The 27,437-nt window shown below is 47.3% G+C and overlaps 1 protein-coding gene and 1 long non-coding RNA gene across 2 annotated transcripts; both read left to right on the top strand.

Moving 5' to 3' along the window:
- The first annotated feature begins 9,466 nt into the window (after window positions 1-9,466).
- On the top strand, window positions 9,467-15,052 carry LOC148220903 (uncharacterized). Its single transcript, XR_015808783.1, has 4 exons — window positions 9,467-9,606; window positions 12,699-12,761; window positions 14,603-14,717; window positions 14,985-15,052. It is a non-coding gene; the product is annotated as an uncharacterized LOC148220903 (long non-coding RNA).
- Window positions 15,053-18,633: 3,581 nt separating this feature from the next.
- LOC148220902 (uncharacterized) lies at window positions 18,634-26,820 on the top strand. Its single transcript, XM_088180656.1, has 11 exons — window positions 18,634-18,708; window positions 20,436-20,480; window positions 20,615-20,701; window positions 20,915-20,951; window positions 21,328-21,379; window positions 21,961-22,075; window positions 22,472-23,617; window positions 23,861-23,959; window positions 24,954-25,709; window positions 25,909-25,990; window positions 26,613-26,820. The coding sequence occupies exons 1-8, from the start codon at window positions 18,634-18,636 to the stop codon at window positions 23,900-23,902; spliced, it is 1,599 nt and encodes a 532-aa protein (XP_088036782.1). The 3' UTR covers window positions 23,903-23,959; window positions 24,954-25,709; window positions 25,909-25,990; window positions 26,613-26,820.
- Window positions 26,821-27,437: the final 617 nt, after the last annotated feature.

The following is a 27,437-nucleotide window of genomic DNA, read 5'->3' as shown; positions in this document are numbered from 1 at the left end:
GCCGGACCTAACATTTGCTCTTGTAAAACTTCACCTTGTTGGATTTGGGCTTTGGATCCAGTCTGTCCAGGTCCCTGTGCAGAGCCCTTCTACCCTCCAGCAGATCAACACTCCCAGCCTACTTGGTGTCACCACCGTTCCATGAGGCCCTAAAGTGTCACAATGGTCTCCATGATTCCATGAGGCCTCCCAGTGTCAGTGTCCCTTTGGTTCCATGGGAGCCCTTGGTGTCACAAAGTCCCTTGGATCCTTGGGCCTCAGAGTTTCACAATGGCACCTTGATCCCCCAAGCCCCTGCAGTGTCACAGTAGATCCTTGGTTCCATGAGGTCTCTCAATGCAGCAATGCTCTCCTTCTTCCACAGTGTCACAATGGTCTCTTGGTCCCAAGGGGCACCACAGTGCCAAATATGTTTCCTTCATTCCAGGAGTCCCTGAGGAGAAACACTGGCCCCTTGGTTCCATGGAACCCTGCAGTGTCACAATGGCCCCATCATTACACGAGGTCCCACTCTGTCACAATGCTCTGCATGGTTCCCCAAGGCCCTGCAGTGTCACAGTGACCTCTTGGTTCCATGAGGGCTCCGAGTGCCACCATGAATTCCTTGGTGCTGCAGGGTCACAATGGAGCCCTGGTTACACAAGATCCTGCAGTGTCACCAGGGACCCTTGGTTCCATGGGGCACCACAGTGTCACAATTGTTCCCTTAGTTCCCAGAGTCCTTGCAATGGAAAAATGGCCCCTTGATTCCATTGGTCCCCAGGCTCTCACAAGGCTTTCCTTGGTTCTGCAGTGGCACAATGGCCCCTTGGTTCCACAAGGCCCTGCAGTGTCACAGTGGCCTCTGTGGTTCCACCAGGACTCAGACTGTCCCAATGGACTCCTTGCTTCCATGTAGCCCCACAGTGTCACAGTGGCCCCTTGGCTCTGTGCTGCCATGTCATACACAGTGTCACTATGGTCCTCTCAGTTCCACGAGGCCCTGCAGTGTCATAATGGCCCCTTGCTGCCCCAGGGCCCTGCAGTGTCACAATCATCACAGAATCACCCAGGCTGGAAAAGAGCTTTGAGAGCATCAAGTCCGACCTGTGACCCAACACCACCTTGTCACCCAGACCATGGCACTCAGTGCCATCTGCAGTCTTTCCTTAAACACTTCCAGGGACAATGACACACTCATGTCCCTTGGCAGCTCATTCTAATGCCCAATCACTCTTTTTGTGAAGAATATTTCCTAATGTCCAGCCTAAACATCCCTTGGTGCAGCTTTAAGCCTGTGTCCTGTTGTCCTGTTGCTGTTCCCTGGGAGAAGAGCCCGATCCCAGCCTGGGTCGTCAAGAGCGCTCCTTTGTAGAGATGTTGTGAAGTCTTCAGGACTCGTCCAAGTTAGTAGCATATCCCGGAAAACAGAGACAGAGTCAGACAAAGAAAGAATAAGGGAGAGGAAAAGGAAAAGAAGAGAGAAAGAGATAAAACAAAACAAAACAAATAATAAATTCTCAATTAAAATATACATTCAATCTTGATTACAAAGAAATAAGCAATTTCGCAATTTTTTGATTACAAAAGAATAAGTAACTGATTTTGATTGCAAAAATACCACACAATCAAAAAATAAGCAATTTCAGTCAATAGTTCATCTTGTGTCAATAACTTTAGGGATGTCAACAGTGACCGATTTGGGTATATCTATCACAAATGCCAATTGTGCTAACTGTTTCATCATTCTCCAATTCATAATGTATAGGATTGCTGATAAAACAAAACCAATTAAAACCAAAATCAAGAGAGCAATGGTGGGATGACACAATTTGTTCAGGACACCTGTAGCAGTAGGTGACCACCCAAATAGAGTATCCCACCACCTGTGTTCAGCATCTGTCTTTACTCTTTCTAAAACACGATGTATTTTTTCCACATTGTGATGAACATCTATTAGAGTTTTCTGTCCGTTTTTCTTGATCCTCTCCAAAATTTCGATCAGATCTTGGTGGAGCAACAATTGCTTCACCAGAGAGAGGTTCATTCCAATTGGAGTGGGCAATAGATGGTGGATCAGTGTGTAATTTGACTGCAAAAGGTGGTAAGAAGTAACTGGAGCTACATAGGAAAAATCACATCCTGCAATTCTAGTAAAGTTGCAAACACAAAGATTAGAATGATTTTTAGTATCCACTACCAAATTTTCTATAAAAACACTATCACAAGCAGTTCTAAAGCAAGCACATCCATTGCCCATATATACCAGTACTGTTTCAGGAATCTCGTTTGGATGAATTTCAAAATTGCAAACATTCTGTTCTGTGTCCAAGCAGATATCTTGAGCTCTGATTGCATTACTTTCACAGATAAACCCTTGTTCCTGGACAATGCAAGTTTCCAAATTGACAGTTTGCCACTTCTCATCAATTTGACGGGCCCATTCCCTATGCTCTAAAGGATAGAGAATGGCTCCATCATGGTTCAACCCCAATGCAATGATGGGGAATATTGAATGCACTGAAGCATTGTGTATCGTCAGCACAAAGGCTGTGGCTGTGTTTGTGCTGGACTCATAGGCAAAATTCACTAAGTTCCACCAGGACTGGAACTCTCTTTCAAAATCAGTGGCACTGTCCCAGACTATTTTTCGGATTTCAGTGGGAAAAGTGCCTTCCTCACCTTCTCTTATAATTGAAGCAGCAACCAACTGCATCCACAACTGGGCCTGGATACAGCTGAGAGCCAGAGAGATGTTATTTTGTGTAGCACCAAGTGCATCGATTATCAATTTGTGGTCATTTACATTTACCTTTTCCCAACTCGGCAATATGTTTGATAACAACAACTGTTGGGTTCCCAAAGCTGTTAAGGATAATTGCAGGAGCCGTTGTAATTTGGTTACATCTCCAGCTGTAGTAGCCAATTTATTCATTAGTACTTCTGAATCGATGCTATTCAAAATTCCCAATCCTGTTCCCACAACACCGGTTATGTCTCTTGCCATTCGTTTTTTAGCAGGATTTCGTTTCCGCAGCCAGGTTGTCCACCCCTCAAAAGAAGTCTGTAGAAAGGGTGAACAAGCTGGTTGGACTTCTGAGACATTATTTTGCATCAATAATTTGATTTGTTTGAGAGACCATGCCGGATCAAACAATATTTGTTGTTGGCCAGTTTTTCTAATTACATAAGGTCCAAATTGAAAAATCGTAGGGCTTAGCACAACCGGTGGTTGGGTGGTAGGTGTTACAACATTAACATCAAGTTCTCCCCAGTATTTTGTATCATTTTTTCCACACATGATTTTATAGGAAAATTGTACAGCAGTTAGGTTTAGCCAACAGTCTTGCTTTTGGGTTTTGCAATATAAAGTCCGGCCATGAGATCCTATGCCATGACTGTATGCAGGTTCGGTGAGGGATCCAGCTGCTAGTTTACAAGTTATTGTGACATCATCACCTTGTGTCACCATGAAAGAAGGAAAAATCTTGTTTTTGTCATCCAATGCTAAGGGGGTGCTTCTTCATGTCCCTCAGTGTTCTTCTGTGAAAAGTAAACACAGAGTCTGCCTTCAGGAGGCAGGAGATTAAAATGATGGAACTATCCAGTGTGTAGCGTGGACTGGAATTCTGTTAACTTCCCAATTATTTTGCTGCTGAAAAGGAGGCCACTCTGTACCTCCTTTAAACACAGCAAAAGGAGGCCACTCTGTACCTCCTTTAAACACAGCATAGGAGTCAGTGTAGATGTAAACAAGAGAGATATTCTGTACCTCAAGTCGGAAAACACTCCAAACAACTGTCAGCTCCCCAGCCTGAGAGCTGCCTTCTCACTCAGTAATAATTTGTTCACCAGCAGAAGTGGGGAGGGCTGCTGTCCTGTATTTCCCCACCTTTCCCTCTCGTTTGGCAGAAGCATCAGTGAAACAAGAATTTGCTGATTGTTCAGGGGAGAAAGGAGTGGCTACTTTAATTACCAAGGCAGGTTTGTCATGGCTATTAGCCAAGCTCTCAGTTTCTCGTATTGCCAGATTTTTTACAGCTCTTTCTATCACTGAGAAGATGTTACAGTAATGTTTTATCTGGGCATACCACTTCCCAACTGAGGATCTCTGGGCCACCCCGTCAGGGGGAGGGGTCTCAATAGTGACTGTGATGTGTTTTCTCCAGAACACTAATAATTCTAGAGCCTGTTGGATCTCTTTCCTGAATTCAGGCAATTTAATTTGATCCAGGGAGGTTAGAGTATCAGGTGGAATACATGTCATACTTCCTTTCCACCAAATTCCCAAAAACTTCACCTCCTGAGAAGGTTTTTGAATTTTCTCTGAGGAAATTTGCAAATCAGGGTTTTCCAAATGAGAGATTATTTTTTGTTTGGTATCCCCCACTACTTTTATTTCATCCCCTCCCACCAGAATATCATCAATGTATTGATAGACAGCTGTATTGTCAGGTTTGGGTATCTTTTCTAATTCCTGGGCTAAAGTGTGGTGGGCCGAAGTGGGGGAATGTTCAGACCCTTGGGAAAGCCCAGTGCAGGTGAACTGCTTTGGCTCAACTCCCAGAGCCTGTGGAGGAGATTAATTTGGTGCATTGTTCAGAACTTGTGGAGAAGTTTGCTCTGGTAGACTGCCCAGAACCTGTGGAGAAGGTTGCTTGGGGGGTGCATCACTGATATAATCATATTCTATTTTAATCACAGGTTTCAAGTTGGGGCAGCAGTGTTCCCCACAATTTTTCATCAAAATTGGGTCTTTTGGAGAGTACATTGGATTAATGTGAATAGCTTCCTTCTCCTGTGTTCCTTTTGGTGAATCAGCACGCTTTGAATTTTCATCCCATTCTTCTCTTAAGGCAGCTTTTAACAAATTATTTTCATCTCGCAACAAATGGTTCTCATTCCTTTCTTGATCTAATTGTTTTTGCAAAATTTGAACAAGATTTTGTAGAGAGTCTATAATTGTTCTTTCCTCATTTCTGCACTCAGAGCGAGTTTCTATAGCTGCCGTAAGACAAGCTCCTAAAACCGAGCAGAGCATGGTTTTATCTTTGCCCAGTTTGAACTTTGACTCATGTTGCAGAGAATATATTCTATCAATCACATTCTCCAGATTAAACCAATTATTGTTCGCCCATTCCTCCCCACCTTGGGACGGTCTGGCACTATACTTAGCTAATAGAGCATAAAATGCAGTTTTATCTGTTACAGTGGAATTCTCAGTCATTTTGTGAAGGGATAAGTAAAAACCACAACAGGGAGGTCTATTGCTTAAGTTACCACACACAACGAAACAGCTTTCGCTGTGTGCCCCCCTTCGCTTCCCTGTGCGGGTGAAGAGACCAAACTACTTGGGAGGCACTCCTTAGTTACCAAAACACCAGGTTGTCTCTTCACTGCACCAAGTAGTCAAACATCATAAAAAAACAACAAAACAACAACAACAGCAACAACAACAGCAACAACAACAGTGTCCCGCCTTTTGCACCAGTAGATCTTTTGTGAAATTCTGACGACAGAGCCCTCAAGCGAGTCTGGGGATGCTCCACACCAAGGTGTCTGCAGTCTGCGGGAAATCAGAAAAACCCCCCTTGCTTTCTAGACAGGCTCACCCTTTCAAGGCGGCCAGCTAGGTGTGGCTGGAGTAAGACTTCCTTCCCCTGATACAGACTACACACAACCTTGCATCCCTTCTGTCTGCCAGAAAATCCTGTCCGTGACGCCAATTTAATGTCACGATCTGCTATTAATGCGGAGCGGGGGTCGTGATGGTTCTTTTGATCTTAAAGGTGCAAACAGGCAAAATGCAGGGGACAAAATCAGTTTATTCAACAGCAGAAAATCAGTTTAATCAACAACAGCAATGCATTTCATCAAATGCCAACAATTCAGTTACAGTAAAGGGGAGAGGTACAGGATAAGGAAAGGGGAAGGAAAGGAAGGGATGGGAGAATAGCTACCAACAGACGAGACGGGCGTCCTCGCGGGTCATCCGATAGACGAGTCCTCGTCCGTGGGGAGATCTCAGGGGTCTTCATCAGTGGAGAGATCTCAAAGGGTTCTTTCCAGGGGGTCGCTCTTTTATAGTCCTTCTCCAAAGCAAGTGGCTTCTGGCCAAAAGGTGGGAAGATTTATGGACCATTGTGTGGTGCTGCAGGAGACAGATACGGACAAGCAGTCCTCAGTTGGTACAACACAACCTCTGGTTGGTGCCATGACAGCACAGTCCAGTGAACACAATACACCAGCACACAGTCATGAGCATCCACCTTGGCCCGGCCAGTAAACCATTGTTGGGAGTCAGCCTGGGTGGGGTCCTCGAGGTCTCCTTGCGACGGTCGGGAGGCAAAATCGAGGGGAACTTCGGACCTACCCTTACACACCTGTGACCCAACACCACCTTGTCACCCAGACCATGGCACTCAGTGCCACATCAAGTGTTTCCTGAAACACTTCCAGGGATGGTGACGCACTCACTCTGGGCAGCTCATTCCAATGCCGAATCCCAGCTTTGGGATGGGTCCTGGGCCTGGAGCAGGAGCAGCTCTGGAGGACCCAAAGGCCAGGGCTGTTGTGCTGGCCTGGGCAGATGGGATGGCAGGAGGGGCTGCAGAGCTCTCAGGAGCTCAGGGAGAGGGGAGCAGGGCACCCAGGGAGCCTCCTTTTGCCTTGGCCAAGCACCTTCCCCCATGGCTGGGGCTGAGTCCTCTCTGAGCTGCAGCTGCTGCTGTGCCCTTGGCAGGGGCTGAGGCCGTGGGGCCACTGCCCAGAGCCCCCTGGCCTGAGCAGAGCTGTGGGGCCAGAGCTGGCTGGGCTGTGCTGGGGAGAGGCCCTTGGTGCTGCACAGAGCTCAGGGCAGCTGGCACAGCTTGCAGGGAGCTGGGCTGGCCTGAGAGAGCCTGCCAGAGAAAGCAGCAGTGTCCATGTCAGCCTGGCTGAGCGTGCAGGGGCAGGACTCAGCCCAGGCCTTGTGGGGCAGGGCCAGCGCCTGGGGAAGGCATTGCAAACAGGCAAGTGGCCCAGAGAGGAGGCTGCTCTGTGCCCTTGGTGGCATGCACTCTGTGCTGGCCCAGAGCCTGGCAGAGCCCGGGGCAGGGCTGTCAGTGCAGGCCCACAGGTGCCACGGGCTGGGCAGGAGCTGGCAGAGGCTGCCCAGCAGTTCTCACAGTGATGTTCAAATGCTGGGAGCAGCAGAAGAAAACAAGACATTTTTTATATCACAGCATCAAACAATCTGAATTCATCAAATTAAATAAATAAACTGGTTAGGATGGAATAAACCTCATTCAGTTCCATATTGCTTTCAATAATCATAAAACTTGGCTTTATGGGATTGATATTTAGCATTTTTCACTTTTCTTGAGTAGAAATGAAAAGGTGCATTTAAAATAAAACCAAGATGTACCCACCCTTGGCAGTGACCAAGCCCATCAGTGATGGCAGTAATGCCTCTGGGATAAAATACTCAAGAAGGAAAAAAAAGTATGCACTTTAAAAGAAAACTGTACATTTAAAGAGGATGAAGTAGAAAATTTTAGAATAAAACTGAAAATATGCAAAGTACAGTTAAAGCTCTGATTTTATTTCCAGTGACTGTGGCTACAAAGTTCAGACTAGGAAACTAGGTTAGGTGGGAAAGAGGCTGGGCAATAGGTATTGTGTCTCTGCTCAGGGCAGGCAGCAAACACTGCTCTTACTGCTGTGGCTGGAAGCTCTCCTAAGGAGAAATTTAATAGGAAATTCCCTGTTTTCTCAGAAAAGTTTCTTTTGTAGATTTGCAGTGTGACAATAAAACGCAAAGGAGGATTGTAGAGCTGGAAGGCAGATGGAGCAGCTGAGCTACAGGAATCTGATCTATGAAAAAATCATCTGGGAATTATTTTTCAGCGTAGATCTCCTTGATTTGTTTAGCAAATGAGGAATTCTTGGACATGAGTTGTGCCTTATCAGTGACATGTTGACTATTTTAGATTAATTGTTTCTGTTTGGCTGAGATGATTTAATACTTCATTCCCCGTCTGATGGAGTTACTCTTGTGGAAAAAGCCACTCTCATATTAGGCATTTCAAGAATTCTCTGTACTTGATAGAAACATACAGAATTTGTGAATGATATAGATTAGTTGGGTTGCTGTGGAGTTCTGGTTTTTTATCCAAGTGACAAATAATTTACACATGAAATTCTTGTTGAAGAGTCTCCAGTCCAGGGGTGCTCCTGTCTGCACTGGGATGGAGCCTTCCTAATTCTCCATCAGTACTCAAGGGTCACAAGGTGTGCAGGTCATAGAATTGAATTTCTCAGCTTTTTTTCACAGAACATCCCCAAGCTTTTGGACAAAGCAGCCGCAGCTCTGGCCCTGCTCCCTGGGGGCTCCTCAGCGGCTCCTTCCCGGCTGCCGGGCAGGGCTCGGGGGCTCGGTGGCACTCGGGTGTAGCAATGGTGGGACTTTGGCACCACTTAATTAGTGGCTTGGTTTTGGTTGTTTTGTTTGTTTTGTTTTTCTTTTTCTTAGAGTTAAGATTAACAGAAACACAATGGAAACGTTTTTTTTCTCGTGTTTGGACTTGGTTGTTTATTAAATTTTATCAGAAATTACAGCGTTTTTAGCTTGGAAAAAATGATGAAAGATGCAGCTGCTACAAGGTTTTTTAAAGCTAAACAGTTCAATAGAGAATTAACACATATTACTTATCCTTTTAACCCAAGAATTAGTTTTTTATGATTTTTACAGTGATGCTGATTAACTAGAAACTATTACCTGAAACTCATGAAGAAGAAGGAAGATGAACACCGAAAGAGACAACTCTCAAAATCTTTCATATTGTCCCATACTTATTACTATACTATAAAAACCTCCAATTTAAAACCTGTTACCCTGTGAAAGCACACACTTCTATTTCACTACACACTCGTGATTTTTATTTCACCACTCATATTTAGAAGCCGTTTTCAAGGCCTCAGGTCAAAAGCAGCGTTCTGCAGGGGGTCAGTGCCTGATAGCATAGAAAGCTCAAAAAACCAACCAAACAAACAAAAAAATAGAAACAGGTTTGTGGGATTCAGCACTCGGGGACAGCCGGGAAGGGCTCGGTGGCACTCAGGGACAACCCGCGCGCTGCTGCCGGGCGGGGCCGGGGCTGCAGGCGAGCGTTCCGTGCCCGCCCGTGCCCGTTTGCCCGTTCCGTGCCCGGGACGCTCCGTTGCCAGCCGGGCGGTGCCAACGGCAGAGCCGCACTTGGGCTGCGGCAGCGCTGAGCGCTCCATCCCGGAGCTCTGCATTGGCCGCTCCATCCCGGAGCTCTGCCCTGCCCGCTCCATCCTGGAGTTCTGCATTGCCCGCTCCACCCCGGAGCTCTGCATTGCCCGCTCCATCCCGGAGCTCTGCTCTGCCCGCTCCATCCCGGAGCTCTGCTCTGCCCGCTCCATCCCGGAGTTCTGTATTGCCCGCTCCATCCCGGAGCTCTGCATTGCCCGCTCCATCCCGGAGCTCTGCTCTGCCCGCTCCATCCCGGAGTTCTGCTCTGCCCGCTCCATCCCGGAGCTCTGCTCTGCCCCCAAAGCCTGTTTGGCAGAGCATTCATTGCCACAGGGGAGGAATTCCTCGCCCGCAGGGCCGGCTTGTGCCAGGTAATTCTGGCTTGGCTACCAAGGGGCAAACTGGCTGGGCACGGATGTCCCTGCTGGCCACCAGCGCTGGGCATCAACAGGAGCATCTTCAAAGCCAATGCTCCTGCTCCTGCAAGCTGGCAGCAGTGTGCTGAGAAAGAGCCACTAACCAGGGAAATTACCTTTAAGGCATTCTTTATATAGCAAATATTTAAGATTATTATTCCCCAGTTTACAGCAGGACAAATTACAAGGATGCAGCAGGCCTTGCTGCTGCTGCTGATGCTTTAATCCCAAATGTCTCCAAGCCAATCCCTGGGAAAGGAGGGTGACATGGGGAGCACAGAGGGCCCTTGGTTCTGCCCCATGTGCTGCCAAAAGGTGCCAGCACTGAGAAGGAGAGGGCTGAGGGCAGAGCCAGCAGATGTGTGTCAGGGGGAACTTTATTTTTTGCTTTTCCTGGGCAGTGCTTGCAGCAGCTGCTCCAGATGTGGCCTGGGATTGCCCCATTGGGAATGGGAGCAGCTGCCAGGGGCTGTTCTGGCAGTTGAACTTTGGCAGCCAGGTACTCCAGAGGGAGGTGGCAGAGCCCTTGTGGAAACACCCACAGCCAAAGTGAAGCCAAAGTTATTGATTTGTTATTTTTCCAGTTTCAAGGCTCATGGCTGTTATCATTATAATAGCCTTGTATGTATATTCATATGTTATATTTAGATAAGTACAACAGCCACCAGAATGTTTGAATCATTCAAGGCCAGGTCTGAGAGGCCTTTGAGAAACCTGGTCTAGTGAAAAGTGTCCCTGCCCATGCCAGAGGGGCAGAATCTGGTGACATTTAAGGCCTCTTCCAATGTAAAGCATTCTGTGGTTCTATAGATTTATGGTTCTCTGGTTCTATGAGTCCAGTACGTTCCCTGACTGGATGTCAAATTGTTGCTTCAAATATATATGTAAAACACCAAGCTTTGCCCATAAAAATATCATGGGAACGTTAGTGATAGCAACATTTGAAAGAAAAGCTCTTGAGATGGGTACATCAAGTTTTCAAGCAGTTTCCATGCTTCCTTGTTCCACTAGAGCAGCTCTTTGCCTGGAGCTGGATGGACAAGGCAGAAAGAAGAGCAATCAAATATGTCCTGCTAAGGGATGCAGAAATGAGCCTGGCCAAAAACAGCCCTGTCCAAAGCTTGTAGGAATTGCCATCAGGGTACTTGGGCACCTGCTTTCCTCTCCAGAGTGAGGCAAGCTTGTATTCAGAAGCACAGCCTGGTTGCAGGAGCAGTTGTGCCTTGTGGGAATAGTGTGGTCAAAAACCCGACCCTGTCAAGGGCATTTGCACAACTTTTGGACAGTTTAGTGCAATCTCGATTTTCCTGCTGGCCACTTGTGTGCTTTGTGGCCATGTCAAGGATAAGCTGGTGACAGGGCAGGCTTCCCTGTCATGCTGTTTATTCACATGTGTGCATGCATCTCTCCCTGCCCAAGTTCTGCCAATGCCAGGTCCACTCAGCAGAAATGGGAAGAAATTTGGAATGACTTCTTCCTGCATGCACTTCCTACTTCTCCCACTTTTGTTTCTCTTGAAATTCAAGTGGGCACCATGTTCTTTGAAGACACTTTATTTCCCAGCCAGCAGGATGGTTTTCATGCTCGTGAGGGAGGAACAAAGATGCAGTGTTTGTTTGCTTCCAGGTGTGTCCTCTTAGCTTGGTGTCAGTGTCTCTTGTGAGGCTTCCCAGCTGCAGGGGGAGGTGGGGCTCTGGCAGGATCCCCATCCACAGGATTCCCATTCTGTGGCTTGCAGAATGGTTCCCTGCTGGTCCCTTCCCTGGTGTTACAGCCATGGCTTGGAGCTCAGCTGCTCCAGCTCTTCCCCAAGTGTCTGTGCTCCTGTTCCACACCACTTGCTCTAAGTGGGGTGGCTCACAAGACTTCACAGAAAACTCCTGTAGCCTCCTCCCCAGCAGGAAATCATTCTGCTCTCTCTGGAGTGTGAGATGCTGTAAATGAATGTCACAAATTGAAATTTCAATGTTCTCAGTCCTATTTCAGCCAGTTTGAATTTTTTTACTTCTGCTGAGAGGATCTCTTTACCTTTTCATCTAGAGCTGTGTTTTCAGGGCTTTATTTCCCTCCTTTTCTTTCCTTCCCCTTTCCAAAATTGCTGCCATTTATGTGAAGCCCATTTGTGTTGGAACTTTGAAGCCTGGGAATTTTGAACTTTCTGTGCTTTCTGACACTGACTCTCAAAAGAGCACTGCTTTTGACTTGAGGCCTTGGAGAAGGCTTCCAAATTTGAATGATAAAGTTAGAATCACGGGTGTGTAGTTAGAATAGAAGTGTGTAATTTCACATGGTGAAGGGTTTGGAATTTGGGGTTTCAGAATATAGTAATGGGTATGGAACAAGATGGAGGTTCCTGGGCATTGTTTGGTTTTCTTTTTCCTTCTTGTTCCTTCTTCTTCATGATTTCAGGTAGCAGTTTTTGGTTGGATAGTTAGTGCTGCACTGTGGCTCACAAGTGTTTAGTTATTGAGTCAAAAGTACGAATAATATAGATGCTAGTTCTTAATTGGATAGTTAGCTTTTAAAAGGCTTTGTTACTAGCTAAATTCACCTCAGTTTTCCTACTTTTGGCTTAAGAGCTCAAAGTGTGGAAGAACTCTCTGTACTTTAGATAAGATTTAATAAACAACTAAGTCTGAACAAGAAATTTGTCTTTTGAACATTCAATTCTGACTCTAAGTGAAGACAGAAGAAAAAAGATAACCACTGTCACATTTGGGTATCTAAAAGCAGGGTTCTTAGGGCACATTTATTCTGAAAATTGAAGCAAATATCCTGGAGCCTGCAGCAGTGGCCTGGTTTGTCATGCTCTTGGCCAAATCTGGAGTTAAGAGCTGACCTGAAATGCAGCATCACCACTGGGGGAAGGGGAACATGGATCTCTCGGTTCCCCCCATTCTCAGCTATGTGTAATGCCCACATTTGGATCATTGATGTTAGGAGCACTGCCAGTAGGGTATTCCAGGCTCTGAGGGTAGCAAGTCCCTGCAGATCGTGGCCTCTGCTTTAATCCTGCAGATGCTGAATATCTGTTTGTTCTCTTCCAGAGAAGCTGACTCAAACTGAGGCTCTAAAATGCAGCCAAGAGGCAACCAGAACAGCAACATCAGGTAGGAATTGACTTGATGCAATCTTGGCTTTCCAGGTGCTGTGATGAATGTTGAGAGGGTTTATGAAAAGAATCCTCCCTCCAATGCAAGAATCAGAATCCCTGAGTGGGAGAAATAAAGGTTGTCCTGCCAGTGGGATTTTCAGAGCTCCTGTTACAGACCCAGACCTGGATGATGTTGTGGGCCAGGGCAGGTTGTCTGCTGAACTTTCTGAAGCCAATCTCTCCTAACTGGGGCCAGGGCACTCCCTTCTGCACTTTGGGATGCTTTGGGCCCTGGAGTATTTTCCTGTTTCAGTCTGTAGCAAAGCACAAGAGTTATTTCTTTTCGGGGTGGGTGCAAGTTCTTATTTCTTGTGGAATATGTTTGGAGAGGATGAGAACTGAGCTGATGTTTCAGGGCAGACATTTGGCTCCCTCTGCTTCTCTGAGCAGTCAGGGTGATGGGGTTTTCCTGGTGACACATCAAGTGTTGACCACCTGCAGCAAGTACAGCAGTGTTTTTAACTCTGCAGCTGTTTTCCCCCTGGAGATGGAGAGGCTGGGACTGTGGAGTCCCCCTGCTCCAAGGCTGCCAGGTGCCTGGAGTTCCCAAAGCTTCCAAATTTCCCTGACCTGAGGGAAACTGTGCAGGGTTATGAGTGGCAGCAGAGCTCAGGTGTGCAAAGGCTTTGAAGAGCATCTTGACAAGCACCTTGAATGGCCAGGTCAGAGATGGGCAGCAATGGTGTCTGCAGGGCTCTGGAGACTGGGAGAGCTACAGGCTCATCTTCAAGGATTGGGCATTTCAGCAGACACTTTGCTCTGAGTTTGGAATGTCACCTAGTGCAAAAACCAGGTTTATTGTAAATAATGGCACTCAGAATGAGGTGAGGCAGCTGTGCCTTGGCTCTAGGGATGATGAAACTTTCAGGAGCTGATTACTGGTGTGGTATTGGAGAAAGTGCCACTGCTGGAAGTTGGATGGGCCAAGAAGAATCTAGGAATTGTATGTATAAAGCAGACTGTGCAGTAGAGTAGAAATAGATACCTGCATCCACTCTGCCTACATGCTTTTCCTTCTCCTATGTCCACAAAGAGCAGAGGCAGAGTTTCCCTCATTTTGCAGTAGTCTTTCACAGAGCAGGGACAGTTTAAAGGATCTGTTTTGCCATGATGGGACACAGCTTTATTGGTGTTTTGCTATGGGGCTGGTGGGATTGAGTACATGCAGATGTGGCTGAGGAGGAACAGGGGCATTTGACATGGTGTTTTCTGAATGTCTGAGATTTCCATTCTAATGACATTGATGGGATTGCTTGAAATACAGCTACATGATTTTCTGTGCAAGCAGCTTTCTAAATATCCATTGAAAGTAGAGAGTGAATTTCCAAGGCTGTTTGTAAAGTGGACAAAATTCAATCCTTGAAAGTGGCAACACCTTCAAAAGAGAGGATTCTCTTTGACTCTCAGGGAGAGAGTGAGGTGAGAGGTGTGAAGAACAAGCATGGCAGTTTCTCCATTGATGATTGCAAGTGGATTTGCCAGCTCATGTGCTGATCACCCTCAGTGACTCAGCGACTGCTTCTCCATTTGTTTCACAATGAAATGGGGGGAGAGTCTTTCCCTTCTCATCCTTGTCGATGTCTGGGATGAGGAGCAGCAATCCCTGAGAAGGATGTGTGCTGTGCCCCAGAGCAATGAGACCCACAGGGGACAGAACTGATCTGTCCACTGTCAGCATCCTGAGGATTTCAACATTGCTTTGCTGCTGGACATGTGCCCTTGTGGGAAAGTTTGTGCACAGAGTATAAAAACAGGGGTTCAAGTGTTAACTCTCCTTTCTGTGTCTCCTTCTGAAAGCCGGAACAACAACAGAAACCTGCTCGGCCGTCTGGAGCAAGAGAGGCGGAGGAGGGAGGTGGAGGAGAAATACATATCCCGGGAGAAGACTCCTGTCTTTGCCAATCCCTACAAGGTAATGGGAGTGGGGTGCAGGCTGGAAGGAGAGGAGGAAGGAGGCTTGGGGGCCGAGAGGAGAGCTGTGTCTTCTGCATGGGCTGTAGCAGACTTTGGCCCAATCCCTGCAAACACAGCATCTTCCCATCTGCTCCACTGAGCTTGCCTAACTTCCCTAGTGGGGATGCATGGTGATTCCATGCAGATGCTGAGCAATGTCTCTTGCAGAGCTGGCTCTCCTGCCTGGGCTGTTTGTGACATTCCCCTCTCTGTTCCTGTGCTGCAGACCAATAAAGAGGATGAGCTGTCATGGCACATCAAGCACATGCTGGGCGAGTGGGACCTCAACCTGATTCCCTGGCAGGAGTCCCCTCCAAGTCCTCTGTGGTTTCCAGAAATGTCCAAATCCATGTCACAGACCTGCAGGAGTGGTCTGGCCTCCAGGAAGACAAACCCATATGAGGACATGGGGAAGGAATTCTCACTGCAATCACTAGGCCTCAGGCCTAACACTAAGCAGAACTCTAAGGACTGCAATGAAGTTGTCTCCAAACAGAGGCCAGAAGCCAAAGCTCCACCATCCAAAATCCTTCCTGAGCCTGTCCAGGTGAGTGCAATTGTTGGGGCCCTCTGTTGTTGGCAGTCCCTCAAGGTCAGGGGATCATCACACTCCTGGCTGGTGGCTGAGCCTTGGCACTTGGTTCCAGATGTGTTTTGGGGTTTTGCCAGGCTCATCCTTCAGCACTGGGATGTTGCTGTGCCCTATGGAAGGTCGAAGTTCACAGTGCTGAGCCATGGCAGCTGGGCCAGGAGAGCCAGGGAGATGGTTTTCAAACTGTGTTTGGCCTTTGGGAGGAGAAGGAAGAGCTGGAGGCTGCAGTCAGCTTTTCCTGGAAAAGGCTGGTGATCAACTGCAAAGGACTGTAGGCAATACCTTGTGGAAAATGAGAGGAAGCTGAGAGAATAAAGCAGAGCAGGAGCCATTCTTCTGTGCCAAAAAAAATAAAGCACCATTCCTGGTCTCAAAGTCTTGGAAATGCAGAGTGCTGCAATCAGCCCTCAGGCCAGCAGCAATGGGCAGTGTTTGTCCTTGCTGCTTGGATGAGTCTGATTTTATTGGAGTGAATGACAAATGTCAGGGAGTATCAGTGTGAAGAAAGGAGCAGGGATGCTGCATCTTCCTTGGAGAGGGTGGTGAGGGAGGGGAAGGAGGGGGTGCCCAGAAACAGCTGAGAGAGGCTTGGAATCCCTGGCAGCTTCTGCCATCAGCTGGGGGTGGGCTCAGCTCTGCAGAACATGCCCAGCTCCAAATCTGGCTGCTGAATCCATCACTTGGCCAAGCATGGGAGAGTGAGAAACGGTAGCTGGGCATTTGCAAATGCTGCAGGGGCAAGAAGAGGATGGCTAAAGTCAGCCAGAACTTGCATAAACTGTGTTGCATCTTTGCAGATGTGTCAGAACTCCGTGTCTTATCCAGACTGCTGTGGCCTTTAGAACAAGAAGGAGTCTCATTTTATTTGGGTGAATGAGAAATATTCCTCTTTCTCTAGAACTGGCTTAGAAAAATTGACAACCATTACTTCCGAGTGGTTTATTTTAACCAAGGAAGCTTTTTGCTCAACTCTTTTAAATGCAGAGGGAGCCTGTGCCTCTGAAGGCAAAGCTTAGCTGCTTAAAAAAAGGGAGAAGACTGCACAAACATACTTACATAACAACAACAGTAATAATAACAACAACAATAATAATAATAGTAGTAATAGTAATAAATAGTAGTAATAGTAATAGTAGTAGTAGTTTAAGAATGGAAACAATATTTCCTGACTGCCAGGTTCCCAAGTGTCCTGGTTTTGGGCAAATTTGGGGGAAAACCTCCAGAAGGAGCCCCCAGACAGCAAACCCCACGACTCCTCCCCCCCACCCCACCGGGTTCGGGAAGAATTTCCTCGGAGAAGAGTGGGAAAAAAACCCTGTTTATTTAACAAGCAAGACACTCCCCAGCACAGGGAAAAAAGACAACATCAGCTGACAAAAAAACTCTTTCACCGTTCTGAAGGGATGACGAGTTCAGTCTCTCTGGCGAGTGGTCGCCCAGTTATCAGTCTCTGGCGCTTGGGAATGGCTGCTGCCGGTGACAGAGTGTAGACTCCCGGTGTTTCTTGGGGTTTCCCAGGTCCCTGTCCGGAACAGGTTCAGATGGTATCCAGGAGAGGGAGGGGACGGGGTGGAAGAGAAAACAGTCCAGGGAAAAGGTTGGACTGCCTAGCTGAACTAACTAATAAGAAAAAAGCAATGGCAAAGCGAAGGAAAGAAAAAGAGGCAGAAGTGAGCAAGCAGGCAAGCAAGCAAGCAAGCAAGCAAGCAAGCAGGCAAGCAAGCAAGCCGAGCTAAAACCTCTCCTAAACATAGACCATGGGGGAGGTGAGCCGGCTGATAACAAGACAAAACAAAGCTTCACTCTCAGACTCAGTCCTGGAAGCACAGGACATAATACCAAACATAATCAGGACACACGATTGGAGATACAAACACCATAACATCACCCTAGGACACCAAGGTAACACAGGCATTTTCCTCAGAGGAGGAGAAGGTGACTGTGGGGATTTCAGCTGGTTTTCCACCTGGTCTCCATTATTCACTCCCCTTCAGATGGGCCTTTTCATCCTTACTGGCATTTTATTATTAATGGACTCGCATGACATTTTTGGAGCTGTTGGTAAGCACATGCTGGCTGAGTGCATGTCAGTTAGTAAAAAACCCAAATCAACTCCTGCCTCCCTTGTTCTTGTTTCAGGAAAAGAAGCCCATTGGTGTGCCATGCACTGAAAAAACTTGGAAGGTTGGTGCTCTTCAAGAATAGATCTCTGTATTTCTTGTTTTGCATACATGAAGGAAATGGGTGGGGAAGAAATGCATTGCTCAGCTCCTGTTCACTCAGCAGATGTTTCCCTCCCTGAAAGTGTGTTTTGGGGTGGGTGAGGAGAAGTCGAGATAAAAGCTGGAGCTGTAAGATGTTGTAAGTTCAGCCTTCCTCTCAGTCTGTAACACTCTCTAGAGCAGTTCAAGAGCCATCCCATGACAGCTCATCCTAAGCAGCCAGAGCTGCTCCTTCCTCAAGCTGGAGGTCTCCATTCCCGAGCTCCCCTTGCCCAAAGGCTCTGGGCCTGCTGCCTTGTGTCTGGGCTTCCCAATTCCCATTGCCAACAAAGGGAAACCAGCCCCATGCTTGCAGCACAGGGTGTTACAGAGACCCAGATGCCCTTGAGCTTCTGAGTGTTTCTGAGAGGGCCAATGTGGCAGCAAACTTCTCTTTCCTCTCTCCCATCGTTTTCAGTAGGCTCTGCATTTGTAGAGCTGTCACATGTTTGAGCCAGAGGATGAATGGAAAATGCTTCAAGGACTCCCACTTTTGTTCCAGCTGTCGTCTCCAAATCTGATGTTTTTTCATGGACATTTGAAGCATGTCATGTGTGGAAGCACAAACCCCATTTTACCTTGATTGTCAGCAAAAGCTGACAATAATGATCTGAGTGTGTTAGGCAGAGGTGGGAGTGCAGAGTGCTGCCCACCAAGTCAGCTTTAGATGGTGCCTACACCAGGCACACACATCTTGAAATCCTCCCCACTTGCTGCACTCTGCTGAATTCCCTGAGCTAACCTTGCCTCCCCCTCTCCTCTTAGTTTTTTTGAACAAAACAGGTTGTGGAAAAGCCACCTCCTTCACTTGCTCCTCCAAGGTACAGTTGTGTTGCCAAACAACCCTCTAGACCAAACTAGAAAAACAAACCTTTTCACATGAGGGGGAGATGGCAAGGGGTTCCTGGTTCCTCTTGTAGCTACAGGCTTTGCTTTGTGGCTGCCTGGAGCTGCTGTTGAAAATTGGTTTCAGTTTTATGGGGTTTTCAGGAAAGCTCCAATTAGAAAGGAATAACCCGGGCATGCTGGAGTTTGCCTATGAACCAGACTTGGATTTCCTCAGGTGTTCCCTTCTTTTCTCCTCCTCCCCTCCTCCAGTGTGTCTGTAGATCCTATGTTTTTGTCTTAACCAAGGAACACAGATGGAGAAGTGAAAACATAAGGGGAAGAATAAAAAAACCCTCCAAAATCCAACCTGAAATTTGTTGGGCTGTATTGGAAATTTTCCTTTGAGGGTTGTTGCTTTCAGAAAGGCACTGGCAAGTTTTGGTGTTTAATTTAGCTTTAGTTGGCAAAAGACAGGTTCACAATACAGCAGTCAGATCCTGTTTACATTTTTGTCTGGCTGGGTGTGATGTTGAAGGTTTGATTATTCCCCCAGAGGGGTTTTGATGCTGGTTCTTTATTTTTGGAGCATGGCAATGTGTTCCCCTGGCCCTCTGCCCTCTGCTCTCAGTGGCCAAACACAGGGTTTGGGTTTCGATTGGAATGCTGCCATGTCAGTGGGATAAGGAAGTAACCTTTCCCCTGCTGCTGTTTAATTTTGTCTCCTGGGGGCCTTGCAGAGCTCTCCAGCCCCAGCAGAAGAGGGTGGCACCAGCACAGCCCAGCAGCTGGGAGTCAGGGAGCTCCAGGGACTGCCACAGCTCGCCAGCCTCTGCACTTCCAGGAGCACCAGCACCCAAGGTGAATGCAAATCCAGTGCAGAGGCTGCTCCACAGCAGCCCCTTGCCTCCCTCTCTGCAGTCTGAGGGCAGCCAGGACAGCAGACCTGAAATCCTGTCCCTCTTAGGTGTCCCCTTGAGACCTCTGCAGCAGCAGAAGACATTTCTTGCCCTCTGCTTCCCTTTTGGAATTTGTCAATAAACAGCCCTTCTTGGACTTCTGGAGCCTAACCTGGCAGTGTTCCCCCTTGTCCTTTGGCATCATTGTCTGGTCCTTCTGGAGTTTTCACCCCAGGATTAGTCCATTTTGAAGCTGAGAGATGAAACCTGGAGTGCATGTGCTGGATCCTCTGCAGTAGGGATCTCTGGGCTGTGGCCCCTGACTGACTGATTTCTGGTCATGGCTGTTTTGGACAATGGCTCTAGACGTGAAAAATTCCTCCTTTCATTTTCTGCTTCTTCCAGTCCTGTTGATGTAATATTTTCTTAGTTCTGCTTGGTCTCAAAGATGACCCTGTCTTTGATAACACAGTCCTGCAGTGCTGAAGGCTGGAGCCAGCCTGAGTTACCTGAGCAGGAGCAGTGCTCTCAACTGGAAGCCAAGCACCAACTACACCTTACAAGGGTTGCATTTTAGTCATTTTTATTTTCTTTTTATTTCAGAAAGATGAGTCTGATTTTATTTGAATCAATGGCAAATATTCCTCCTTCTCTAGAACTGAACTGAGAATTTCTCTAGAATTAGGAACCGTTATTTCTAAACTGTTTTTTTCTTAACTCATGAAACTTTTTGCTCAACTCTTTCACATGCAGAGGCAGCCTGTGCCCTTGCAGGCAAAGCTTAGCTGCTTCAATAGCAACTAAAGGAGAGTGATATTCAATCAAGGGAGCAAACTGCAGGAACAGACTGTCTTGAGAACAGGAATAAAAAGTCAGCAATGGAGACTCTTTCCTGACTGCCAGGGAAGCCAGACATTATCTCACAGGAGGTGACGGTGGTGGCTTCAGCTCTTAATCCTTACTAGCATTTCTTTATGAATGGACTTGCATGGCATTTCCAGACCTGCTGGTCAGCAAATGTTTGCTGAGTGCTTGCTTGTTTGCTACCAATGAGTAAAATACCCAAACAAACTCTCACTGCTCCCTCTTTCTTGTTTCAGCGCATCCTGCACGTTTATGTGCAGTCCATTGAAGGAATCTTGAAGGTGGGTGCTCTTCAATACCAGATCTCCTGTACAAATCCATGAGGAGGTGGAACCCTCTGGCTCTGGAAGGCTGAAACTCCCTCTGTGTCCATCAGCAAAACTCCTGAGAGCTGCTTCTCTCCCTCTCTTTGCAGGACATGAGCAGCCTCCTGTCACCTCTCCTGTCACCTCTTCAGACACCAACTAAAGCAGAGATTTCCAGACTTCCAGTGGCATCAAAGGTAAGCCAGCCCAATTTTCCCAGGGCTTCTGATAAATTACAAAAGATCTTTCTGCTGAGCAGAAGTCCAGCTCAGCTGTTTGGCAGCTCTTAGAATGTTTTCAAAAGATTTCTTCCAAAATGCACATACCCCTAATGTGCCATTAACACAGTTTTGGAGTCAGTAGATGTGTTGTTAAGCTGCATGCTAAATTACTTTGTCCTTTCATTCTAGGAGTCCCAACCTGATGGATGTGCAGCACAGAAGCAGGGTAAGTAGAAATGCAAAGAAAACCCAGTTCTTTGTGTGCTGACAGGTAATTTTGTGTGTTATATGGAGCAGAGACCATCAAGCGTTCACACTGATGAAGCAGCATGATTTCCTCTGCTTTGCTGAGCAGGGGTGAATTTAGGAATGGCTTAAGAAACTGTAAACAATCATTACCTGGAACTCCAGATAGCAGTTCAGCAGAGGACAAGCAGTATTTTGTTCATCACTGCCATCTGGAGTGATGAACAATCTTGATCTTTGACGGACAAGCCCCTCCTGGAAGAAAGCACCTGCCTGATCTGGTGCTCAGAGACCAGAGGGTAAAATCTGCTACAGGTCAGGTAAATAAACACAAGCTTTTCATTCTTGATTTCCAGAGCAGGCTGGTGCAGCTTCAGAAACGTGGCTGAGTTCTGAGCCAAGAACATCGTAAGTAACCAGACTCTGTTCCAATCTCTGCTGGGAAAAGAACCTGGAATGAACAAAAATTTGGGTTCTCTTAAGTCAGATTTTTCTCAGAAAACTTCAATGCAGGGAATTTTCACCAACAGAAAAATTATTATTTCTTGATGGACTCATGAAATGGTTTAGGTTGGAAAAGATCTTGAAGATCAAGTCCTATAGTTAATCCAACAACACCAAGTGCACTAAACCATGTCATGATGACAGTGACTGTGTTTAAAACCAAAATAAAGTGAAAGTGAAGAAAAAGCCCCCAGGTCTTCATGTACCAGACTGAAAAAGTCTTCTTTTAATCTGTGGTGCTTAACATCACACTTTGTGCTTGTCAACCTGCTAATAATGCCGTTGACAGCAATAAATGCTAAGGGATACCAGCTGAATCTGATCATTCCTGGATATGGTTTTGAAGCCTGGCAGGACTAGTAAAGCTACAGCTACAAAAGCTATAGAAATGTAGCTGTGAAATTTGAAAGTAATCTCCTGTGCCCAAGGAAAACACTTCTAAGAAGTTTTGCGATGATTTTTTTTCTTATTGAAAAATTGAGCAGCTCCGAGTCAGGGAGCTCCAGGGACTGCCACAGCTCCCCAGGCCATGACCCAGAGGTCAGCTCCAGTGACAGTGAGGAGGACCTTGCAAAGGTGCTGGACCTGCCAGCACCTGAGGTGAGTGCAGAGACCATGGAGAGGCTCCCACAGCCCCTGCCCACTGCAGGGGGGTGTCCTAGGAAGGAAGCAGATGTTGTACTTCTCCTCTGGTTCCAAATGCTGCCTGGTGTGTCCTGCAAATACTGCTTTGTTAGACCCCTCTCACTCCAGTGAAGGCTTAGCTATTTGCCCACAGGCAAATATGGGTTTTTTATTGAGCAAATATCCATCCATGGTGCTCAAGGAGCAAGTTAGGGCACATGGCCTGTTAGTTTAGAGTAATTCTTCACAGACCAAAGCCCAGACCTTACAACCTCTGGGCAAGAGTCCCTGGGCTCTGGTGAGCTGTGCTAGGACAGAAAGAGCCCATAAAGGCATCAGTCTTGAATCCTTCATTTCTCTTTTTGTTGGCAGCCTGAGCCACCAGCTGATAAAAAGTGGTGGCTTGGAAACCTGATGACCCAGGCAAAGCGAGGAGCAGCACCAGGACAGGGTCCCAGGGAAATTGCCCGTGGGAATGGACGTGAGGAGGGTGAGAAGCAGGAGCAGGGCATCAGCAGCCGCTCCTGCCAGCAGCACTCCAAGGCAAGGGAGTCTCCTCACGAGAGCTGTGGCCGAGTGGCCAAGAAATCCCAGCAAACCTGTCAGCAAGTGGCCAAGGGCTCTCAGGACAGCTCTGGCATGCCAGCCAAGACATCTCAAAAAATCTCTGGCCAAAGGGCCAAGGATTTCCACAAGAGCTCTGGCCAAAGGGAAAAGGATTTCCACAAGAGCTCTGGCCAAGCAGTGAATGATTCTCAGAAGAGCTGGAGCCAAGTGGCCAAGCATTTTCCCAAGAGCTCTGGTAAAGTGGCCAAGGAATTTCACACCTGCTCTGTCCAAGGTGCCAAGGCTTCAGAGAAGAGCTTTGGCCAAGAGCACGAGACTTCTCACAAAAGCTGTGGCCCAGTGGCCAAGGACCCTCAGAAGAGCTCTGGACAAGTGGCCAAGGATGGTCCCAAGAGCTCTGGCTCCCTGGGAAAGGATTCCCAGAAGAGCAGTGGCCAGGTGGATCAGGCTCCTCAGCGAGCTCATCTTCAGACTAAGCAGAGCTGCCTGCATCCTCCTGGGCTCACCAAGGAGCCTTTGCCCAAGGAGTCTGGGGGTACCAAAAGGCCTGGAGAGCTCCTGGAACACAACAAATCCAAAAGGGTGAGGAAGGAGGAGAGTGAGCCTGGTCCTGGGGAGGTCACAGACCAGCCCTGCAAGGATCAGCTGGAAGTCAAAGAGAAGCCAAAAACCGACAGTGAAGACCCAAAGCTGGCACTTCACAAGCCCTCTGAGGAGAGAGAGCACAAGGGCTGCCCCCAGGCCAACACCAAAGGGTTTTTGGAGCCTGAGCTCCTGGGAGATGCTCAGGAAGGTGATGCCCTCATCCCCAATGGCCACAGGACTGGGGATTTGCACAAGGAGAAAGTGCCCTCACCTCCTGGGGAGAAGAAGTTGTTCTTGCCTGCGAGGAAGCCAGACTTGAAGAGAAAAGAAATGAGGAATCCTGAGGAGTCCCCTAGAAAGAAGAAGGTGAGAGGGGCAAGGGGAGGTGGGTTTGGACAATGACCAAGGTGGTGTTTGAAAACCCCATGTGAAGATTCCCTTCATAGGTTGGCATTAGAGCCATGATCTTTCTCCTCTAAAGACAGCTCCATGTGTTATTTTTTCTGTTTTCAACCAGAATCTGTCAAACAGAGCTGCACTGGTCTGTACTTTATGTGAACTTTCAAGACCTGACTGAATTTTTTTCCCTTTTTTCTTTCTTCCTGTTAGAGGGAAGACAAGGGGGATACTCCCAGGAAGAAAAAGGAATGAGAAAAAATCCCCCCAAAAATTTCAGCCTTCAGCAAACAAAGACTGCAGTAAACTGAAGTGAGTATGCAGTGGTGGGATGTGTAAATCTAAGTCAGAAGGCTGAGAAAAAGAACTGTATCTTCTGTCCAGGCCCTTGGGAGTTTGCTTTTAATTTTGTGTGCCTTCTGCAACTTGACCTGCTGCAGATTGGCCTTTCCATGCTGGAAGCAACCAGTGCAGAAAGCAGCTCTGCAGGTGGAGGTGGGTGAGGGTAGGGAACCTTTCCCTCCTGACATCTTCTGGAAGCTCAGAGGTGTTGGGCTTGGTGTTTGGCTGGGGGAAGGGATGTTCCAATTGCAGTAGGAATGGCAAAGCTTTAATTGTGGAGTTCTTTGCTCCCTTTTCCTTAGGGAAAATGAGCAGCTGTCTTAGTCATGTGCTGGCTTTTGGAGTGAGAGGGGCAGGAGGTGTTTCTGGGCAGAGAGGGCTCTGGATCAGGTTGGGGATGGTGCTGTGCTCTGTGTCCAATGTGATGTGCAGCATCAGCTGTGCCAAGGCAGAGCAGCTGGAGAGCACGTGTGCAATGTGTAGGGACCAAAGCATGGCAAAGGTGGGTGCTGAAAGAGGGGAGAGGACTGTCCCATGCACAGCAGGGTCAGGCAAGAAGTGCAGCCCCACATCTGAGCCTTCCCACTGCGTTTAACTTCATTTCCTCCTCTTCTGATGCTCCAGTCCATGAGCTGGGATTCACTGCTTGCTGTGTTCTCAGAAACTTTGAGGAGCTGACTAAAAATGGTGGAGATGAGCAGTAGTGAACCAAGGCTGAGAGCTATTCGGTGCTGCTTCTTGCTGCCAGAGTTCCCTGGTCATCCTGATTTCAGATGATCAGAAATCTGCTAGGCTATTGTGTTATTGAATGTTAAAATCCCTGCCAATTAAAAGTCCCTTGAAGCCTCTCAGCTTTGGAAGCGTTGTCCAGTTGAGACACTGGTGAGAACTGGTACAGGATGTAGCCAAGTTTTTAAGAACATTGTATGTGCGTCACATTAATGAATTTCCTTCTCTTGTGCAGAGCATCAGAAGCTTCATTCCAAGCTGAGAGGAAGAATGTGGTGCTGCCACCACTGCTGGCCGTGACTGCTGCACAACGTGCACCAAACTCAAGCCAAAAGAGACTCAGAACCGAGACTGACAACCTGGACCTGCCTGCCACGGATAACCCTGCCAGGAACCAGGAGCCAAGCACAGGAAAGTGGAGGAAGATCACAGGGAACAATGCCAGGGCATCACCATGGATATCCAGGAGAGCTGACAGGAGGATTCCTGCAACCCACACGTGCTGATTCTCTTCAGAAACATCCTCTCAGATAAGTAACTCTTTCTGATTGCAGCCAACTGCAAATGCAAGACTGGTGTAAAAAGGAGTGTGTTTCTAAACAGAAATCTTTTAAATCTTGTTTAAAAATAAGGAGCAACAAACCTGTGGGTGTGGCTGCAACCTGGGCCTGAAGTTTTATAGCTTGTTTACAAAATTCTTCATAACCCTTGCAGCTTTGCATTTCTGGGTTATAAAATTGGATTTTACTGGCTGCTTGTTAAAATTTGGGTGTTTACTGTTGGCTTGGGGTGTGGGATTTAGGATGTTTGGGGGAGGGTGGGGCTGTGAGTTAAGCCAGGCTGTGCACGCTGTATTTGCTGCCTTCTAATAGCTCATTTTTTCCTGATAATTTTCCTCCTTCCAGCCCTCACTGCTCTCTCAGCCACTGAGAAGGAAACCTGCTGCTGAATTTCTCCATGCCTGGGAGAAGTTTAATGATTGCAAAGCACTGTGAGTTGCCAAGTGAGAAGCCAAGGTTCCATTTCCATTATTGGAGGGATTGCTGGGGAAGGAGGCGAGAGGGGGAGATCCTGGAGCACAGACTATGCCTGGGACAAAGGAACATTTTCTCTGGAAATTTAGGATAGCCAGCCTTTGGAATTGCTTTAGGCATCCCTCTCTGACCAGCTTTCTCTCTGTGGTTTTTCAGGGATCTGCAGGGATGAGAAGAATCCTTTCCCAGCGACTTCTCTGCCAAATGAAGACAAGACAAGGAGACTGAAGTTGGAACAGTAAGTGTTTGTTTCACAGCCCTGCCTGCAGTTTCTGAAGACACCAAACAGGGCTGGCCCTGCAGCCACCCCAGTTGCTGCTTCCTTATTCCTCATTTTGGGAGCAAAGAGAGAGGGAGGGATGGGGGAGAGCACCTGCTGAGTAGCTTAGCTGCAGCTGGGCAGCACTTGGACTTTTGACTCCTTGCTGGGCTTGTGACCAACATTTGCCAAAAGGAATTCCTAGAGCTGCTGCTACGTTTTTGTCCAGTTTAGTCATTACAAATGTCGTGTTGTCCTGTGGTGCAAACAGTGGGGAATAGTCTGAAGCTGTAACCTGCCATCCCACGGGGCCTTTGCAGTGTCATTTTCCATAAAACACAAAGTTTTGTGGGCCCCTTTGGGCAAAGGGATGCATTGCCATGATCTGCTGGCAAACTTGCCAAAGGAAAAAATCGGGATGTGCCTGGCAGAAGGACTGGGAGGCTGTAAAAATCCTCTCCATAAAGAGGCAGCTGCTGAAAGTCAAAGAGCTCTGCAGGTTCTCTTTGAGTAAAGTCACTCGTCATTGAGTGTCTTCTGCCAGACGTGCCTGTTGGATGAATCTAACCAAATGTTTTCTCTATCCCTTCTTTTGTTCCAGAGATTTCTGCTGAACAAAGCCAAGAGACGTGACCAGGAGCCAGCCTGAGCTCATCCACTGAACGAGACAGAATTTACAGTGACTGAGACTGGAGCCCAAGTGCCTTAACTGGGTCTCCAGGATGTAAATAGTTCCATGTTCTCTGTTCTTTTGGAGCCTCAGAAACAGTTTTGTTTTGTTCATTTTCTTACTGTTCAATGCAAAGCACCTGCATATTTTTTGTTTGTTTTAAATACAGTTTGAAGTTCTTTTGGCTACCTCAGGAAAGCTTTGTGTTTTTTGAGGGTAATGCTTTTCTGCCTTGCAAAAGAAGAGATGGAGGGTGGTACCTGCCTTTAAAATAACCAAGTGCAAGGAATTTTCGGGATGGGCCCATGTGCTGGTGGTCTATAAACCTGTCTGTTATGAATAACTAACAGGACAATATTCCCACCCATTGCTGACAGGAAATCTGCACTCAGATTGTTCCTGAGGGTCTTGCTCAGTTTCAGCCTTGTCAGACCCAAGTTTGGGTGGCAGAATGACACCCAAGGTGTAGTTGGAAACAGCTCTGCCTGTCTCCTGTGCTGAAGGGATGGGACTCACAGGGAAGATTCATACTTGGGCTGCTTTTTGGCATTTGGGTTGGTGAGGCTGGGAAACTGCACACACAACCCGAATCCCAAAGTCAAAATCACTGTGGGGAAGGGTATTTCTTTATCAAGGCACAAAGTATTCACATCTTTTCAACACAAGACACAGCATGCAGCAATTTTAAATGTTCACCCCAATCACTTCTCCCTTCTCCAGCCATTTTGGTCTCCTGAAAATGAAAACTTAGATCCG

The sequence above is a fragment of the Sturnus vulgaris genome, chromosome 30, assembly GCF_052056855.1.
Source record: "Sturnus vulgaris isolate bStuVul1 chromosome 30, bStuVul1.hap1, whole genome shotgun sequence".
In the NCBI taxonomy this organism is placed as follows: Eukaryota; Metazoa; Chordata; class Aves; order Passeriformes; family Sturnidae; genus Sturnus; species Sturnus vulgaris.
Note: the sequence above shows the minus strand (reverse complement) of the source record. Positions and strands in the feature narration are given on the sequence as shown.

Excerpts from the sequence above, each read along its gene's own strand:
- LOC148220902 (XM_088180656.1), top strand. The coding sequence starts at position 18,634 with ATGCTGGAGTTTGCCTATGAACCAGACTTGGATTTCCTCAGGTGTTCC. Across the intron at positions 18,709-20,435 it reads TCTCCTCCTCCCCTCCTCCA|CGCATCCTGCACGTTTATGT; the intron begins GTGTGTCTGTAG and ends TTCTTGTTTCAG. Across the intron at positions 20,952-21,327 it reads ATGTGCAGCACAGAAGCAGG|AGCAGGCTGGTGCAGCTTCA; the intron begins GTAAGTAGAAAT and ends CTTGATTTCCAG.